We start from the raw sequence: 21,240 nt of genomic DNA, 5'->3' as shown, positions 1-21,240 counted from the left end.
ATATATATATATAAAATACATTGGCATCAAGCACTACATTTATACAACCCTTTTCCCTTTATGTATCTTATCTCTAGTTGCTGATTTTCAGACTCTATCTCCTTCGCGATCCAGATGCTATATTAACTGGTCATTAGCCCCCACTCCAGAGGGTAATTTTGTAAATTAATTAATTTTTATCTTTACTCAATTCTTGATATTATATTGTCATGTGTCCCCACAGTGCCCTACTATGACTGTCTATGTGTTGCACATTCATATCGTCTCTCGACAGCACCTTGCCCTATGTTAGTTATTTATTATTTGTTAGTTATTATGAATCAAATGTAGATGTATATTTCACTGTATTTTATTTGTGACGTATGTTCCTTCTTTGCTTTTACGAAACTCACTGCGCCCCAGAAGACGCGTCGATGGGACGCGAAACATGTCGGGCATGAGCATGGGACCCATATCAGCATATCATCACTGTGAATATATATGTACACTCTAGTTCCCAATGGCTTATTGTTGGCTATTCTATTGAACCATATTATCGTATGAGATGTAGTATGATATATTTTTTGCTGATTGAGGTCTAAGCGAATGAATGTATCATCCGTTTCTGGTTTTTAATCGCATTTTTGTATATCTTTGGAATAATAAAAACTGTTTAATGAAAAGATTTTTTGTTCTGTACTGGTGCCTGTAAAGTCCATAAGTCCCCCCAGTAGTCTCGTTTTTTGTATACACTCATCACGGGCGATGGCACTTTTTTACTAAGGATTATATTGGGATATCCACTTTTACCACTAAGTGATGTTTTGATACCCCGCACTCTTCTGTCTATTGTCACAAAGTGATACATAATTGTGAAGTGGAAGGAAAATAATAAATGGTTTTCAAATTTTTTACGAATAAATACCTGAAAAGTGTGGCGTGCATTTGTATTTACTCTAATATCCTAATTAAAATCTAGTGGAACCAATTGCCTTCAATTAATTAGTAAATAGAGTCCACCTGTGTGTAATTTAATCTCAATATAATTACAGCTGTGCTGTGAAGCCCCCAGAGGTTTGTTAGAGAACCTTAGTGAACAAACAGCATCATGAAGGCTAAGGAACACAACAGACATGTTAGAGATAAATAAAAAATGCTAAAGAAAGCCTCGCTAAGATGTAAAATTGGTTGCTGCCGCCCTACAAGCCCTCAGCCCCCACCTGAAGGCTGTGGATATACAGATATTTTATAAGAAAGTAATAGGGCCCTAGGCGGTACCTCAATGAGATATTATACGAGCTAAAGCAGTATTTTGGGGGGGGGGCCCAAATACCTCTCTGCTACATGAGGTCAGAGACCCACCTACACAGAGGGAAGACCACAATATCTTCTCTAGTAGTGAGATCACACTACCTATGTTTTATCGGACTAAATGTCCAGTGAGGCTATGAGAATCCTATACAGTATTCCCCTATATTAAGTGCGTATACAACTAACACTTAAAATAAAAAAATGAAACACCCCGTTCTCTACGTACAGCCTATTATATAAATAAATACTGGGTGTTGGGATGAATTATACCGATGAGATGTAGTACACAGATATAAAATGTGAAAAACAGAAAAAAAAACTCTATATAGGTCAAAACTATAAATATAAATGTAAAATCCTCAATCACAGTGCTTCTATAAAATTAATTTGGTCCACACTATGTATCTAGATGTGCAAGAGAGAGGAAACATCACTAATACATCCATGTGGTAATAAAGTCCAAATAATGTGCAAAACAAATGTGCAAAAAAGTGTGCAAAAAACAAACACATACAGTTCTCCAAGTTTCATAAAGTGCAATGCGCACAAAAGTGCAAAAACATGTGCAAAAAAGTGCAGCACCAACTGTTTTTATATCCCAAATTAGCTGCTAAAAAATCAATGAAAAAAATATATATAAAAAAACAAAAATAATAATCGAGGTAGATATAGAGTGCACAGTGTAACAAATCTCCAGAACTAAGAGGTAAGTATGAATCAAGTTAGGTGACTTTAGTTCTCAATCAGAAAGGTCCAGTGACTTCCTTGCTCGCCCCCTCGGGTCCCCACTCACCAGATCTTTATCCCCCTAAGGGGTTACGTGCATATAATTCCTCAGTCTCCAACTACTTTTCGCTCGATTCATCCACCTTCTTTCACTGCTTTGTGTCTAGGATGGTCCCCTTTAAGAAGGTTTATGGCAAACAGATGGATCCTCAGAAGGAAAAAAAGCAGCTCCCATAGTGCAATATGTTTGTCACCAAAAAATTCATTTATTAAAAAATTCTTATACAGATCAAGGCAAAAAGTATTTTAAACAAAAAAATAAATAAATAAATAAAAGATAAAAAAATCATTAAAATTATATATAGTGGCCGGCAGCCACAATGACAAAACCAAGACCAATATAATGCATGAGGGCAAAGATTGTAAAAAATGCACCTGCTAGGTCCCAATAGCATACACTGGTGGAGCTGTAACCTGGCGTGTTATACTTCTGGCCCGAGTGCTAAATAGACTGTCCTCATACAGTTGGTGAAAAAATATAAGCAAATAACTTATTGCTAAAAGTCCCGGCTACACCGCAAGTTCTGTGGAGGAGCGGCGTGCGTTCCAGCTGGAAAAAAATGTAAGCAAATAACTTATTGCTAAAGTCCCAGCTAAAAGTCCCAGCTACACCGCAAGAATCTGTTCACAGCCATAAAAAATAAATGGCAGTACATAACAGGAATTTTTTTTAGTTATTATCCTGGTGTAAGGAATCCAATAGAAGGTCCCAGGAACCTAAAGGAAGCAATTCCAGACTGCATAACAGATCATCGCTGCAGTGTTTCTACATACAGCAGCAGAACCAGAACCTCAGGTTCCAAAGTAGAGAGGTCATGGGAGCCCCCCTTGGTGATAAGGCACGCAGAGTGAAGGATGGGAACAGGTAAGGACAGGCAGTCATATACTGTAACTGGAACAACTAATGTATGGCATGGAGGCCAAGGATCACATCTGGTAACAGCAGAAAACAGACCACACTGTCACCAAAAACAAGCAACAGGGATAGCAGATACAGCTTATCGCTGATGGATCACGTCCAACCATGCCGAGGCGTCCTTCAGGGAGGTACAGCTTTGCCACCTTCAACCCAGAGCTTGGCAGGAAACAACATACTACACTGAGCCCACCCTGGAATCAAATGATTTCCTCTGGGTCTCCACTGAGTAATTTTGAATTTTTATTATGGAGCTCGTCCTGGGCCCAAGCTTTCCGCAGGACCAAGTCCCGATCCCGGAAATGCTTTAACTTAAACATAAAAGTTTGTGGCAGTGCACTTGGAGGACTCCTATTGGCTAGTATCTGATGGACTTGCTCTAAAGAGAAGGAGGAAAAAACGGGATTGGGTAGAAGCTTTGGAAGCAATTCCTCAGTAAAAGCCGTAGGGTTAGAGCCCTTGGCCCCCTCAGTTAGGCCCATTATGCAGGGCCTTTACCTTTGCCTTTGAAGTGTGGAGATCAGCATTAAGGTCACAAAGGGATTTGATGGTCCACTTTAATCACCCGCTGAAATCCAGATCCTTTAGAATGAAGCCCATATTGGTTTGCAGGTGATCAATTTGGGCCATGAGGGTGGTTTGGCAGGTAGCTATAACCTGCATGATAGCCTCCGGGCCCACCGCCCCCCAGTGGCGGCTGGTGAAGTTTTTGGATGGGGGGGCGCCAGACCCTGCCCATCATGACCCCGCCCACCATTTTGCCCCCTCCCACTTCTCATAAAACACGCCCCTTATGTAATCGGAAAAAAAAATTGACGTGGGTTCCCCCTCCGAGAGCATACCAGGCCCTTAGGTCTGGTATGGATTCCAAGGGGAACCCCCTACGCCGAAAAAACGGCGTGGGGGTCCCCCCCAGATCCACACCAGACCCTTATCCGAGCACGCTACCCGGCCGGCCAGGAAAGGGGGTGGGGACGAGCGGGCGGCCCCCCCCCTCCTGAGCCGTACCAGGCCGCGTGCCCTCAACATGGGGGGGTGCCTTGGGGGAGGGGGGGGCGTGCGGCCCCCCCACCCCAAAGCACCTTGTCCCCATGTTGATGAGGACAAGGGCCTCTTCCCGACAACCCTGGCCGTTGGTTGTCGGGGTCTGCGGGCGGGGGGGCTTATCGGAATCCGGGAGCCCCCTTTAATAAGGGGGCCCCGGATACCGGCCCCAAACCCTATGTGAATGAGTATGGGGTACAATGTACCCCTACCCATTCACCTGTGAAAAAAAGTACAAAAAAAAAACACAACACAGGGTTAAAATATTTTATTGCACAGCTCCGGGGGTCTTCCGTCTTCGGGGGTCTTCTCGCCGGACTCCTCCGCTATCTTCTTGTAGCTCTTTTGCTAGCGGAGGAGTCCGGCTTTCTTCCTCGCCGCCGGCCTCTTCTCCCGACTTCGGGGGTCTTGTCCCCCTCTTCGGTTCTTCTGCCGGGCCACCGCGCCTTCTTATAGCTCTTTTAGAGGCGGTGGCCCGGTCTTCTGCTGCCGCCGCCGCCGCCGCCGCCCGTTCTTCTTCTTCTTCTTCTTCCTCTCCTTCTTCTCCAGGAGATGTTGCCTCGACGATCTCCCTGGCCGGAATGCCAGGGACGCGCTGCGCTGCTACTTATATAGGGACAATGGGGCGGTGTCACATGGGTTGATGTCACATGGGTTGATGTCACATGGACTGTCGCCATGTGACATCAACCCATGTGACATCAACCCATGTGACACCGCCCATTGTCACTATATAAGTGGCAGCACAGCGCGGCTCTGGCATTGCGGCCGGAGAGCTCGTCGAGTCAACATCTCCTGGAGGAGAAGAAGAAGAAGAAGAAGAAGAAGAAGAAGAACGGAAGGCAGCGGCAGCGGCGACAGAAGACCGGGCCACCGCCTGTAAAAGAGCTACAAGAAGGCGCGGTGGCCCGGCAGAAGAACCGAAGAGGGGGACAAGACCCCCGAAGTCGGAAGAAGAGGCCGGCGGGGAGGAAGAAAGCCGGACTCCTCCGCTAGCAAAAGAGCTACAAGAAGATAGCGGAGGAGTCCGGCGAGAAGACCCCCGAAGACGGAAGACCCCCGGAGCTGTGCAATAAAATATTTTAACCCTGTGTTGTGTTTTTTTTTTTGTACTTTTTTTCACAGGTGAATGGGTAGGGGTACATTGTACCCCATACTCATTCACATAGGGTGGGGGGCCGGTATCCGGGGGCCCCCTTATTAAAGGGGGCTCCCGGATTCCGATAAGCCCCCCGCCCGCAGACCCCGACAACCAACGGCCAGGGTTGTCGGGAAGAGGCCCTTGTCCTCATCGACATGGGGACAAGGTGCTTTGGGGTGGGGGGGCCGCACGCCCCCCCCTCCCCCAAGGCACCCCCCCCATGTTGAGGGCACGCGGCCTGGTACGGCTCAGGAGGGGGGGCCGCCCGCTCGTCCCCACCCCCCTTCCTGGCCGGCCGGGTAGCGTGCTCGGATAAGGGTCTGGTGTGGATCTGGGGGGGACCCCCACGCCGTTTTTTCGGCATAGGGGGTTCCCCTTGGAATCCATACCAGACCTAAGGGCCTGGTATGCTCTCGGAGGGGGAACCCACGCCAATTTTTTTTCAGAAATTTGGCGAGGAGTTTCCCTTTCAGAGCTCATTCTCTGATTGGCCACGGCAAAAGTCGCCTGGCCTGGGGAAACCTTTCTGGCTGAAGTGTGAAAGCTTTTTTTCCATTCATTCAGCTAAATGCATGAACATTTAACAAAGTAGAAACTAAGGTCTTTATGCGGTGACTTGACTCACCTCCTGCCTGTCTTGCAGCTCCGCTCAGGCTGAGGAACGGAGCTGCCGACGTCACTTCCGGGTTTCGTAAAGCAGCCGAAAGCCGGAAGTGACGTGCCTGTCTAAGAATGACAATGCTCCCGCCCGTAGAATCACAGTGATTTTACGGGCGGAAGCCAGTCGGCGTTCTGCAGTGCGCCGCAAGGCGGGTTTTTAACCCGCAAATGAAGCGCCATGGATGCAATCTTGTGATTGCATTGACGTGGCGCTTCTCATAGTGCACTGTGACCGGCGCCACAGTACACTATGTCAAATTGTTAAATGACATTTTTTTTTTTTAAATGTCTTAAAGGGCCCGTTTTTTTTTTTTTTTTTTTTTTTAACTTTTTTTTTTTACACCTGGGGGAGGGGGGGCGGCGCCCGGGCGCCCCCTATGGGCGGGCCGCCACTGCCGCCCCCTGCCCGGCTGGAGAGTTCTGCTCTTCTGTGTGGGTCACCATGCTGCTAGTAATGGTGCTGGGAGCCTAATTTCCCACCAATTCAAGAGGATCCACCGAAGTGCCCCTGCGTCGTGAAGGTGGCTGACTCTTATCCCTCGTCATACTACGAGAACACCGCTGAGCCTGAGGGGGGGGAGGGGGGTTTAGGGCAGTCCCAGGGTGATGAACAATTACTGTACCAGAACAAAGAACGATAAATGGTCCGGTCGTGCAGAGCTCCACTACCGCATTCTTTCTCCCAGCGCCACCTTGGACACACCCCCGATACACTGCAATTTATTCATAAATTGCAATCTAGATTTTTTCTATTCAATGCATTTACCAGCATGCTGGTAATACAGGGTGCACTGCTCTTTCTTGTATTCATGGTTTATGATGCAAGCAACAGTTTGTACACAGTTTGGAGTACGAGTTGTAGTTTTTCACATATGGGGAGGTTGATTTACTAAAAGCTAAATATACTGTGCACTGCAAATGCAGTTTTTCTAGATCTGAGGGGAAGCTCTGAAATGAATGAAAGCTATGCTGATTTCTATCATCCAGTCATGTGCCAGCAAAAATACAGTTTTTTTATTTTTCTTGCATGTGATTGAGTATTCTTTGCAAAGTGAAGCTTTACCTGATTTACCAAATTCTGGAGCAACTGCACTTGCAATGCACTGTATACAGTATTTGCCTTTAGTAAATCAACTCCATAGTATGTTATATAACACTACAGTCAATATTTCTATATGCTGTGAGTGTTTACACTATATTTTAACTTGTCATTACATATTTGCAATATCAAAAAAAAATTCTGTTACTTGAAAGTATTGGGCCTCATTTACACTAGTGGTCTTGCATTTAGATTTCATCTGGGAAATATAAAATTCTGCTTTCAAGATCGCTTTTTACTGCATTTAGATGTTTCTGCTATAAAGGAGTTCTAGCTATATTTCGTAGGGTTTAAATGCCTTTAGCTGCATTTAGAGCTTCTAATCTAATCCAAGACGCACAGGATTTTTCTTTCTGTCCTTGTCCCTAGCCAATTGGGAAGATTTCTTTTCAACTTCTGTCCTGTTTACACTGCAGCAAAAAAACTGACAAAGGTTGCATCCCTTCCTTATTACTAATAAAGCTGCCTTTGTTGCTGCCTGTGTCCCAGTTTCAGTTCTGCTCACTTCCTGTCTTAGGGACACAAGAGAAAGTAAGGGGAAAGCCCCTTAACTAAGGCACAGCGCTAAAAGTTAAAAGAGAAGTTATACTTATGATTGCTTAGTTTATTTTTAAAACTTTCATGTGTCAGTGTCTGGAATGTATGTTCACATAATGTGTAGTTTCTAGGAGGCTGGTAACCATATACTGTATTATGGCACACATCTGCACCTGTTGTACATGTCTGCCTATGGGAAAGTTGCATTAAAGATTTTCGTAATACAAAAGGCTTGATTCATTAGGATATAATAACATTTATTTTCAGTATATATACAAAATGAACACCTGCACCCCTATGTCTCATACAAATTTGAATAATTTAATTAAAATTAAATTGAAAATTAAAAAAACTTGCAGCTGCTGTCTGTTCCCTAAACAAAGGTCAAGATAATGAAATATTAATATTAAACAGTCTTTGATATAGCAAGCGCTTTTTAATATTAATCTATATTAATCTTTATTTTCAGCCATGTGACTAGTGTTACCAGCTCTCATTTTTAAAAATAATGGACATTATGGCAAATAATAGATAAGATATTGTAATTTAATGAATTGAGCCTTTCAAAAGGTCATCTTTGAATTTTCTCAGCAATGTTGTAATATCTATTACTCAAACTCAGGACTTGTTCACACCAGTGAGCCTTTCTGAAGACACCTCCACTGGTTTGTGGCCAATATACCTATTTCTACACATCACAGTCTTTACTTTTTTTTTTTACCAAAATGTATTAAAATGTCATGAGTAACCGACCCTCCCCTTGGATCTCCTAATCTAGTTCCCTGACATGTAAGTTGTACCCTTTAAAATCCCCCCACTTGCCGGTGGTCACCCTTTTTAATAATCCTCATTTCCTCCCAGGCCAACAGATTTACCAATTCACATGGTGGGTTAACAAGGGTCTTTAAAGAATAGTACACTTTATAGACCATAAAGGGATAAGACAACTTAGCTATTTTAAGGAAACATTACAAATGCCCCCTGCAGAGACATATCGGCTATGCCAAATTATCCACTTTATGCAAACTCTGAAAAGGGATCAGGTTGACATAACTACTAGGACTCTGTTTGAGAACAGCTGCATATGTGGGCCCAAACCATGGGGTGGGATTACAGCGTTATATGCCCTGTTCAGCAATCAGGGTAACAAACCTTCCTACCAAACGGCATTGGAATTGGACCTTGGGGAGACGGTTGAGGAGGAGGTGTGGACAAAATGGTCAACAATGGTGCACAAGGGCATACTTAACACTTCCTTGGTGGAGGCAAATTACAAAGTGCTATCATGTCGGTACCTTGTCTTGACAAGGCTGACAAAATTATATCCCTATGTTTTCGGTATGCGGACAGGAAGGTGATATGTATCATGTCTGGTGGTGCTGCCTGAAGGTCCAACACTTCTGGATCAGGATGTTCAACCTGATCTACTCAGTGACGGAACAGTATGTACCCAGAGGTGCCAAAACTATGCTGTTTACTGACCTGTTGGAGGAGATCCCCAGACATCTACGAACTCTCATATTTTACATTTTTTTAGTGGCTAAAATAACCATAGCACGCGCATGGAAATCACCCATGATCGTGTTATGTTGGTGAAACATAAAATATCCTGGATCATGATCAATTAACACTGAGCCATTTTGTGAGGGAAGACCTGGGCTGAGGGGAGCTTCTCTACCCTATTCTGATTCTTTATTCTCTCTTTCTTTTTCATTTTTCACTTTTCCTGTTAATGGTTCTGTTATACCAAAATAATAATAATTTTTGGTAGGATGCGGCTGAGGGACCATAAAGTCTCCCCAACTGTTCTATTTTATTTTTTTTTGAGATTGAGACCACATGACTTGAGGTACCGGGACCTGTACTAGTTGGCATTGCTTTTATATCCCCCAAATTCTGGATCTATGGGTGATCACCAGCTTACTGTACTGTTAATTAATACTTATTACCTGTTAATGTCTCTTGGTGCCTAGTTGCTGAGACATATGGGCTCATAGCCTTAGACGAATGATCACGATTATATTGGCTGAGATTTGCTAGAGAGTGTAGAAAATTATATAACCATATCGCGTTCCAAAAAGGAAGTTGGAAACGCCCATTCTCACACATCAGGGATTGAAGGGAAGGCAAATGATCGCCTTCCAGAAATTGGGGGGTGCAATCTCGACCCATCTGGGAAAGTGACTGGAATTCAGCCCGCCCAAGTTCCGTATGGAATGCTGGGTTGCCTAAAATAGGGAACAGTGGGGATTCTCCAGTGGAGAGTGAAGCTGAAGATATACCTTTGGATCCTAGACATATTGTGGCACCAATTAGGGGATGAGACTTCAATGCGTTGGATAAACCGGTAGAGCACCACACGATTCCTTTCAAGGGGATAACCATCTGGGCCTGTTCTAGTTGTACCCTAGGGTTTGGAATAAGTAAATAAATTTCAGGAGTAAACTAATTTTAAGAAGGTTGCATCTACCGAACCAGGAATGCAATCCCTTGTGCCATCTATCCAGGAGGACGTGAGTCGCGGTCAGTAAAGGTGGGAAATTAAGCTCATAGGCTGGGGACAGATCACTGGGAATATAGGTGCCTAAATATATTAGAGCACATTCTGTCCATTTGAATTTATAAGTCGATTTCAATTGTGCCAAATGGGCAGGGGTGATTCTGATGCCCATCGCTGTTGATTTTTCAAAGTTGATTTTTAGATTTGAAAACGCGCCATAGGTTTCAAATTCCTTGAGGGGATTGGGAAGTGATACTATAGGGTTGGTTAATGAAAAAAGAAGATCATCAGCATATGCTGAGATCTTATATTGGGAGTTGCCTATAGTTATTCCTGATATATCTGTGTTCAGACGAATTTTACAATGGAAAGGTTCTAGAGATATGGCGAAGAGAAGAGGGGAAAATGGGCACCCTGGACATGTTCCAGTGGTGATGGAAAAGGGTTCCGATAAAATATCATTGTCCTTGACCTGGTCAGTTGGTGAGGAAAAAAACTTAGTAACCCATGTGAGCATATTATTTCCCAGGACGATATGTTGGAGTACTGGGGACATATAAGCTCAGTTAACTTGGTGAAATGCTTTTTTAGGATCCATACTGAGAAATACACTAGGTTTGTAGGCCATAGAGGCGACATGGACCAAATTAAGGACTTTGGTGGTGCTATCCCTAGCTTCTCTTGACGGTATAAAACCCACTTGGTCTAGGTGAACTATGTCCTGTAATTGTTGTGCAAGGCGAGTGGCCAGGAAAATTAAGAAGGGAAATCGGCCTGTAGCTACCACAGGAGGATGGGTCCTTCCCTTCTTTGGGTAGGAAGGAAACTTGGGCCTTCAGAGTGTCTCTGGGAAATTTGTGTCTGAGCTAATAGCAGTAAACATCCTTACCATATAGGGAGCCAAATTTGGCAGTAGGGATTGGTAATATTGTAATGTAAAGCCGTCGGGACCTGGGACTTTTCTGGGCTTCATCCCACCTATTGTTCTCTGTAACTCCTTTTACAGTAATGGAGGCTTCTAGTTCTTCTCTAACGTCCACAGGAAGTTGGGGCATCTGAGACGAAGCAATGTAATCAGCCTTTGCCATTGGAGAAGTTGCTCCCTTCGGGAGATTGTATAGGGTCAAATAATAATCTCTGAATTCTTTTGCTATCTCACTTATGAGAACTGCCTTGTGTTCCAAGGAGGATATGATTTGAGGTATATATGTATTAGATTTGTGGTCTCTGACTGATTTGGCTAACAGTTTCCCACACTTATTGCTGGATTCATAGCTGAGCTTGTGGCAAAATTGAAGTGCCGCTTTAGCTCTGTAATGCAGGAGGTCCACTATTTGCTGCCGGAGGGACAGTAGTCTGTTCTCCAGTGAGGGAGTAGGTGTTTTTTTGTGCTGAGATTCCATCACGTGTATTTTGTTAAGGAGCATAGTTAATTGTTTTTCCCATTCTCTTTTTATGCGCGCACCATGCAGGTCCGGATTAAGAGCATCATGGGCCTGATGCTGAGGATTTTAATGGGCATTTTTATGGAAATAAATAAAATGAAAACACAATTTTTTTTGTTGTTAAAATATATATATTTTTTTAAACTAACCACTCATTCACACTTTATGCACAAAAGAACCCATATGAATGAGCCCTTCATTTTTTAAATTATTTATTAAAATTTTTAATTTTTTTTAAATGTATTATTATTTGTTGCAGTTTTTCTATTTTTTACATTTTTTTCCACAATGCTTTTAGGGGGAATGGAGTCAGTACTGCTTACACAGGTGTCAGTACTGCTTACACAGGGGGGCCCAGAGCAGGGGGAATCTAATGGACAGTCTGGGGTGATCAGTGCAGGAGGGGGTGCAATTACAAGCACCGATCTCCCTCTAGAGGAGGTGGAGTGGATTTCAACTGCTTCATGGAGAGCCAAAGAAGCAGACTGTCGTGGTGATGGTGCTTGTGATTGCCCCCCCGCCACACCCATCACCCCCGACTTTCAGATTCCCCCTGCTGCAGGAGGTACAAGGAGCGTCTCATGCAGTGCAGTATACAAATGGTCAGTCCGTCACTGCTGGGCCTATATTAAGGTAGAGGCCTGGAGCTGCAGCTCCAATAGCCCCTATGTTAATCCAGCCCTGGCACCATGCCTGATCAGTACTCCCCTGATTACTGTTTTGTGGGCCTCCCATAGGATACCTGGGTCAAAGTCTGGTTGGTCATTGGCAGAAAAGTAGTGTTTCAACTCATTGGTGACATCTGCCAGGACTTCTGAGGACTGTAGAAGACGTTCGTTTAACCACTTCGCGCCCAGGCCAATTTTGACATTTCTCTCCTACATGTAAAATTCCTAATTTTTTTGCTAGAAAATTACATAGAACCCCCAAACATTATATATGTTTTTTAAGCAAAGACCCTAGAGAATACAATGGCGGTCGTTGCAACTTTTTATCTCACACGGTATTTGCGCAGCAATTTTTCAAACACGTTTTTTTCAGAAAAAAAAAACAGTTTCATGCTTAAAAAAAAAAAAAATCAGTAAAGTTAGCCCAATTTTTTTGCATAATGTGAAAGAGGAGGATACGCCGAGTAAATAGATACCCAACATGTCACACTTCAAAATTGCACGCGCTCGTGGAATGGCGCCAAACTTTGGTATTTAAAAATACCCATAGGCGACGCTTTAAATTTTTTTCCTGGTTACATGTTTTGGGGTACAAAGGAGGTCTAGAGTTAGAATTATTGCTCTCGCTCTAACGTTCGCGGCGATACCTCACATGTGTGGTTTGAACACCGTTTTCATATGTGGGCGGGACTTACGTATGCATTCGCTTCTGTGTGCGAGCTCACGGGGCAGGGGCTCTTTACATTTTTTTTTTTTTTTTATTGTTAATTTTTTTGTTTTTTTTTCGTTTAACACTTAAAAACATTTTTAAAAAAATTTACGACTTTTATTGCAATTACATGGAATGTAAACATCCCTTGTAATAAGAATATGGCACGATCGGACATATTTACAATGAGATATGGGGTCAATAAGACCCCATATCTCACCTCTAGGCTGGGAAGAATATAATAGAAAAAAAAAAACGATCACGGCTTCCCTGCCAAATCGGTGCCGTTAATTTGAATACCGAGGCCGGGCGCGACGCCATAACATCGCCCCCGGCCTCTGAACTATCGTAGAGACTCCGGGGACGATCTGGTCCACCGGAAATCTCTATGGTAACTGGCGGGGGCCGGCAGATCCTGTCACCGACTCAACGATGGAAGTGGTGAGTCGGTACAAGCACCGGAGGGCGGCGTCCCCTCCCGTAAGAACGATCAAGCGGCGGAACAGCCGCGATGATCATTCTTATGGTGCAGGGAATCGCTGGCTGAAAACGCTGATATCTGAATGATGTCTGTGGCCTCAGGCATCATTCAGATATAACCACCGAAAGCCCATGACGTCAATAGACGTAGTATGGGCGCCAAGTGGTTAATCTCCATACATATGTAGCGATCATAACCCCCCTCGCAGGGCGGCCTTACCTTTATGGGCTTACCGGTTACCTTCTCTTGGCCTGCTCCTCCACTTCTAGGGGTTCCCGGGACGACTTGTACACTGACACAGATGAAGTCCTTTCAAAAAGGTTTTATTTTGCAGTAGAACTTTCAATTAACACAGTCTCTTAGGGAACAGAGGGCACGGTTGAAGAACTTAGGCACCTTGAACTACAGGTCTAACAAAGTCTCTATTTCCACCCAGAGAGTAGCCACTCAGAGCCACTGCAACTGCAAGTCCTTAACAAATGAACACGTTGAGCAAAAAGCCTGAAGAACTTGGCATGCATTTCTCTGTAGAACCACCTGTCGAACTACCCCAAAGTTTTTTGTGGATTGCAGAAACACTGAAGAATTTAAAAACACAAGGAACTCTTCTCCTTTTCTTTCTGCAAACTTTCTCAAAACTTTACTCCAGAAACAGTTCACCAATAGAACCTTTGGTCAGGTAGAGTCAGATCTTTCCCTTGGGCATCAACTGTAGTGATGAAGTAGATAGCGCTTTCTTTTTTCTGGCGGCATATTACAATTTTGTCGCTGTAGATGTGCCGACCATAGCTCCAGTGTAGTAAACACCCTGTGATCCATTCATCACTTCTCATCGGAAAACATCTTTTACGGTGACTCTAAGACCTTCCGACAGTCCTGACATTTTCCTTATGTCACTTCCCTAGTGTCCATGACTTTACCCAATTCAGGAGAAATCAGATCTATACTCTGTTGCCGCCCGCTTAATAAAAGACTCAGGGGCTTAGCGGCCCCGTCATTCTGGGCAGTGTCCATGCACCGGCAAAAGTCCGTTTAACAAAGTCTAAAAGTCAAAGTCTGTTACTCACGGCAACTTCGGTTCAAAGTACCAGTCATCTCCCTCGTCGGAGCCAGTCTCCGCTGGTGAGCCAGACGAGGAATCCCCAGCAGGCAAATAATTTTCCATATTAATTCTAGTAGTACCCCGAGGCTTGCACTTGAACACGTTTCCCCAGATGTCCGGCCTCGGTGGGGTTTCTTGCTCCTCTCTTCTGCCTGTACGGCCCATGCCGCAACAACGGCCTTCTTCCACAGAGCCTCCTCCACAACCTCAGCAGAGGTTTCTCGGGCTTCAGAAGGGACAGGGTCACTTGTAGTAGCCTGATTCCCGAACGATGATGACGGTAAACTGCCAGCAGTCTCCTCCGTGGCGACACCCGTAGCCCAATTATAGCGGAAGTCCTGGGGTGGGACAACAGGCTGCTCTACCTGGAATACATAGTTCCCACACTTGGGGCATCTCGAGAGCGGTCGGGGGTTTGTGACCAACCCATCTCACCTTCCACATAATATCCCGAGTGCCTCGACTTCTCTTATGTTGAACCTCCCCTGCAGCAGCAACCGGATGCCAGTATCCGTGACTTCCAACCCTGGCGTCTGCACACTCGCCAGACCCTTCTCCGTCGGCATCCTGGGTCCAGGCGCTGACTGCGTGTGAAAAGGCCGAAACATTTTTAGGTTTTTCCTCCGAACTCCGAGAAACAACCTCACCGCTTCTTTCCGCAACACACACTCACGTGTTGCCTTGTGGGGGGGAAAAGATCAGCTCAAACTCCTCCCACTGGGCGCTGGCTCCTGTATATTTTCGCTGGCTTCTGATACAGGCTCCTCCCATGCTTACGCACCTCAGTGAAAGTCTCTCCAAAATGGTGCTGATCTCTGTGGCACAGTTCGAAAAACACATTCTTCACCCTCTGTTCCAAAGCCCTGCGAGTTAGCGGTAAATCCCAGACTATGAGCCCCCACATGTAGCGGCCAGAACCCATTGTTGGGTGGCCTTGACTTAATGGGCTTACTGGTTACCTTCTCTTGGCCTGCTCCTCCACTTCTAGGGGTTCCCAGGGTTGATACCCAACCTAACAAAGTCTCTATTTCCACCCAGAGAGTAGCCACTTGCAGCTGGGTACTTTAAGGCTGAACAGATCTCTAGCCAGAGATCATGGAAGTCAGCACGTTGACTCAAAACTTGAACAAACAACTAAGGGCAAACAGGTACCTTTTTCCTCCGTACCTGGAACGTTTCCCGTCTCCTTTATAGTACTGGAAAAGTGTGAATTCGTCAATGTCCTTCTCAACTCAGTAACCAGGCACTTCTCAGGATGCCACTTGCCGGCCCTCCTCCGAAGAGTCCTCCCCTGGTCACTTCCACAAACTGCGGTGTCCCTCCAAGCTGAGAGCACACCCGGACACTTTGAATCCTCCCTCAGTTACTGCGCCTCGGACCAGCAGGTTCCGAGACTCGGGAACGGACGGATCCCTACCCCAGACCAGGCAGATCTATCAGGGGCCACCGATAGGAACATGTTGTGGGGTGTCGAACACCCTGTGATCGGGACCCCTCGCGGGGGCTACCCCGGTCCTGGAACCAGACCAGACCACACGGGTCTCTCGTACGACTCCGGAACCCTGAACACGTGACCCCCCACCCATTTAAGTACCTCCTCCCAGACTCCTCAGGCCCCGGTACTCCCGCTGATTGGCTCTGAGAGGGCCAATACTCAAACATCCAACCAGACTTGGTTCTGGCCTGTCATGTGCACCTCACCATTCACATGACCAGGCAGAACTCCCAAACATAGCCTGGCCAGACTGGTGTTAAGGCCTTCCTACATAATCAACCTTCAGAACCTTTACTGTCCTGAGGCCAAAAACTAAATTTACAGGCGTGTGACATTTGATCCCAAATGTCATCCGCTACACATAAGTTTTAGTGGTCGGAACCGTTGAGAGGGAATAATGTATGGAGACAGGAGCATGATCTGACCACGTGATGTTCCCTATGTCAGATTTAGTTACTGCTTGTAACTGCTGGTGAGGGATCAGAAAGTAATCAATTCTTGAGTACACCTTGTGTTTTGAGGAGTAAAAGGTGTAATCTTTTCCCCCGGATTGTTGTAGTCTCCAAACGTCCACTAGTTGGGCTCCTTGCAAATATAGTGTGATGTGCCTGTGAATGCCAGTGCGGACAGAGGACAGGCCCGATGACGTATTCATTAGAGGGAGCAAAGGGATATTGAAATCGTCTCCCAAGATCAACTGGCATTCAGAGAATTCTAGTAGCAACTCCAGTACCCAATGGATAAAAACATCCTGGCGATCATTAGGGGCATAAACGTTGACCAATGTCACCCGTGAGTTACCGATAGATCCCTTTAAGAACATGTACCGGCCATTACTATCTATCCATGTAGCATGACAAGTCCAGGGTAATCTACTAGAGAGGAGTACAGAAACTCCTTTCGATTTAGCGGCAGCATTAGTGGCGTGATAAGAAAAGAGGGTCTCTTGAAAGAATGCTATGTCAGCTCTAGTTCTATTCACCACAGCAGCATTGTGATGGTTGTGTTGCAGTCTGCTGCACTGAAAAAAAGAGCTGTGTGTAGTACTTTCTTTTAGTGCAAACCAGAGTAATGCTGACAGCATGTGGAACAAGGTATTTTGTCTTGTCTGTGCATTGGAGCTGCACTGGAAATACCTGCTAGTGTAGTCCCGATGCATCTGGTGTATGAGCCCTCAATCTATAACCAATCAAAGGGCTCATTCACAACGCAGGCAAGGGGGTGGTAAAAGTGTATGGTTGAGCTGCAGTTTCACCTCCCCCCAACGTCCCAGCTAGACATGCTGTGGCAAAAATGAAACAGAATGTTGCATTCAGCGGGTGGCACTGCCATAGAACCTGAACAATTTAAAATGGAGGGCCATCCTCAAAGAAAAAATATCAAAAAAATTCTTAAAAAATAATAAAAAATTTTTTTTAACTTACCTGAAACCGCTGTTACTAGGCAGTCTTCCTAATCTGCCTCTTCCTATTAAGCACCGCTTCCTCCTCTTCGGTGAGCGGCCCGTTGCCTTCTGGGACATGTGTGTGTCCCAGAAAACAACGGGGACATTCACAAAGCGCTGCGTGACTCACGCATGCGCAGTAGGAAACGGGCAGTGAAGCCGCAAGGCTCCACTTCCTGTTTCCCTTCGTTAAGATGGAGGTGCCAGCAGTTGATCCGATGGATGGACCGGCCTCGGGTTACCAACATCGTGGGCTCGCTGGACAGGTAAGTGTCCTTATTAAAAGTCAGCAGCTACAGTGTTTGTAGCTTCTGACTTTAAAAAAGTAAAAAAATAGTGTCCGGAACGCCCCTTTAAGTGAATAGGGCCACGCTGCAACTACCCTGTAGCCACATGCAATGCACACGGTTGCAGTAGGTCGGTTTTAAGGGTTAAAATAGGCGACATATTGGCTCCTCACTGCCTGCCAAAAGCCCTTTGAAAAGTGATCCACAATGAATTGCTGCACATGTGAATGAGCCCTAAGGACTGACCAGATCAGAAACCCTCTTTTTTTCTAAACAGCCAGTCTGGTTAAAGTTACAATTTTTGTTACATTTTTGACGTAGCGGACTGAAACCGACAAAGTTTCACCCGTCAGGAGAACACCTAGAAGACAAACATTAACACACGCGCTTCCAATTTGTAATGGAAGTATTTACACAGTGTAGCTGTCAGTGAACTGTCACATTAATGAGCAGGGAAAGGAAACTGAGGGCTCTGTAATGTAATGTAGATAGTGGCGGAGCCCCCTTATGCTTGTCTGAGAAACTGTTCCTCATATAAACAGCAACAATAGTCTCTGACTACATGTCAGCACTGCCCTCCCCCTCACTTTGTCACACTTTGCACTCTCTGCTCTGTGTGCCTGTCTCTTCAATGGGGAAGTGAGACGTGCTTCCTGAGGGAGGGACAGTCACTAACTTGACTGTCTCTTCTGTCTAGGAGGGAGGAACAGACACTGTGCTGGAGAGACACAGCAACTGCAGGAGGGGCACAAGAAACAGAAACAGGGAGGGAGTTGGAGGGAATGTGTTTGGGGGAGTAGTGCTGTACAGCCAGTACTGACTTCTCTTCCTGTCCTCTTCTCAGTTATCCCAGGAGAGAAGGGCTGGAGACTGACACTTCACTCTCACAGCAGGCACAGCTGGAATGGAGGAGAACCATCCTGCAGGTGAGTGGAGAAATATATCTATATACAGAGGTTGATGAATTTATACTGACCGTAGCCTATAGAGGATGATGACTTTATACTGATCATAGTCAATACAGGTTGATGACTTTATACAGATCATAGTCAATAGAGGATGATGACTTTAGACTGACCATAGGCTGTAGAGGATGATGGCTTTATACTGACCATAGGTTACAGAGGATAATGGCTTTATACTGACCATGTCTACAGAAGATGATGACTTTATAATGACCATGTCTACAGAGTATGATGACTATATACGGACCATAGTCTACAGAGGATGATGACTTTATACTGACCATGTCTACAGATGATGATGACTTTATACTGACCATAGTCTTCAGAAGATGATCACTTTATACTGACCATGTCTACAGAGGATGATCACTTTATATTGACCATATTCTACAGAGGATGATCACTTTATAATGAATGATAACAGTATAAGAATGATAACAGGATGATGACCATAGGTTACAGAGAATGAGAACTTTTATACTGACCATAGTCTTCAGAGGTATGATGACTTTATAATGACCATAGTCTACAGAGGATGATGACTTAATGCTGCCCATAGGTTACAAAGGATAATAACTTTATACTGACCATATTCTACCAAGGATGATGACTTTATACTGACCATAGTCTACAGTGGATGATGACTTTACCATAGTTTACAGAGTATGATAACAGGATGATGACCATAGGTTATGGAGAATGATAACTTTTATACTGACCATAGTTTTCAGAGGATGATGTATTTATAATGATCATAGTCTACAGAGAATAATGAATTAATGCTGCTCATAGGTTACAATGGATAATGACTTTATACTGACCATAGTCTACAGAGGATGATGACTTTATACTGACCATAGTCTACAGAGGATAATGACTTTATACTGACCATAGTCTACAGAGGATGATGACTTTATGCTGACCATAGTTTACAAAGGATGGTTGCTTTATACTGACCACAGTCTACAGAGGATGATGGCTTTATACTGACCACAGTCTACAGAGGATGATGGCTTTATACTGACCACAGTCTACAGAGGATGATGGCTTTATACTGACCATAGTCTACAGAGGATGATGATTTTATGCTAATCATAGTTACAGAGGATGGTGGCATTATGCTGACCACAGACTGCAGAGGATCGTGGCATTATGCTGACCACAGACTGCAGAGGATCATGACTTTATACTGACCATAGTCTTCAGAAGATGATCTCTTTATACTGACCATGTCTACAGAGGATGATGACTTTATACTGACCATAGTCTACAGAGGATGATGGCTTTATACTGACCATAGTCTACAGAGGATGATGGCTTTATACTGACCATAGTCTACAGAGGATGATGATTTTATACTGACCATAGTCTACAGAGGATGATGACTTTATGCTGGCCATAGTTTACTGAGGATGGTGGCTTTATACTGACCATAGTTACAGAGGATGATGATGTTATACTGACTATAGGCTATAGGCTATAGAGGATGATCACATTTACAGCCTATAAACTAAGAGTAAGATGACTTTTGTGTTGGCCATAATCTACAGAGGATGATGACTTTTTACTTTGTGTGTGTTATTTATCACAGTGTACTATTTACTTTATTTGAAGCTGACACACACTGGTAGGAACTGGTTCAGATTTGATCTTGGATTAATGAACTTAAAGTGTTACTAAACCCAGGACCCTGCATTCACTATATCTGGTCTCCCACAGTACACAGAACATGGAAATATAATTATTTTATTAAATATAAACTAATAAATACCTTTTCTCACCAGCAGTATATAGCAGCCTTGTGACTACTTTCTGTGCCTAGTAAAGCTTGTAGGAGGAGTTTTCATTCTCCCCGATCCTATGTCTGGACAGTGCAGATTGGCCCTGTGCTGATCACATGCACCCTCCCAAGAAAAAACTCTCTAGCAATACACATCAAACTGAGCATGTGCAGCCAGTCTCTGTAAATATCAGGTTATTTTTTGGAGACAGTGGAAGAGGAGGATCAGAGAAACAGGATCAAGCAGCCTTTATATACAATGCAAATGATACCCCTTAGGTTCCACAGTGAGTATAACGAGCATGCTTTACTGCATATACAGACTGATTTTACTGTTGTGGGTTTAGTAACACTTTAAAGTGTTTGTCAACCCCCAAAAAATAGATTTCCTAGTACCTTAAAGCAGATTAAACAGCACAGTGCTTGTGCTGTGTAATCTTACCCCCCTCTAAATTGTAAAAAAAATAAAAAAAATAAGGTGAACCCTCCACTTCCTGTATCCCCCTCGCTAAACTGACCACGAAAATCATGACCACCGTGGTCAAAGTACGTACCTTCGTCATACGCTGTCCTGCTCTCCTCTCTCCCCCATAACTCCCTCCTTCCTGCCTGTCAGCTAGTGTCTGTGTGTCTCCATCTCCGGCCCCCCACCCCCCGCTGCTATTAGCAAAATTAAAAATGTGTAAATGCTCACTGCCAACCGCTTTATTATATCCTGCCATAGCACACTGCATTCATTTTCCATGAAAACGAGTGTTATAAATAACAATTCAGCGCTGTTTTCAGGTCACATGACTCTCTGCCGGTATCCATCCATTGGAGCTGTACAGCAGGCGCAAGTCATGTGACCAGACTGAAGACAGCTCAAAATGGGTATTTACAAAATACTAA

General features: G+C 44.5%; 1 protein-coding gene across 2 annotated transcripts in view; it reads left to right on the top strand.

The window, feature by feature from the left end:
- Nucleotides 1–18,260: 18,260 nt before the first annotated feature.
- The window catches only part of EML3 (EMAP like 3), a 194,898-nt gene continuing 191,918 nt past the window's right edge, over nucleotides 18,261–21,240 (top strand). Inside the window, exon 1 of one of the 2 annotated variants that reach the window (XM_077455852.1) lies at nucleotides 18,261–18,530. In XM_077455852.1, the coding sequence (XP_077311978.1) occupies nucleotides 18,509–18,530 (22 nt within the window). In that variant the 5' untranslated portion in view covers nucleotides 18,261–18,508. The remainder of the gene's footprint in view (nucleotides 18,531–21,240) is intronic. The other variant, XM_077455850.1, reaches the window with a different exon arrangement.

This window comes from Lithobates pipiens, unplaced genomic scaffold (assembly GCF_037356315.1).
Source record: "Lithobates pipiens isolate NorthernLeopardFrog02 unplaced genomic scaffold, aLitPip1_a1.2 Scaffold_10, whole genome shotgun sequence".
Taxonomy (NCBI): Eukaryota; Metazoa; Chordata; class Amphibia; order Anura; family Ranidae; genus Lithobates; species Lithobates pipiens.
Note: the sequence above shows the minus strand (reverse complement) of the source record. Positions and strands in the feature narration are given on the sequence as shown.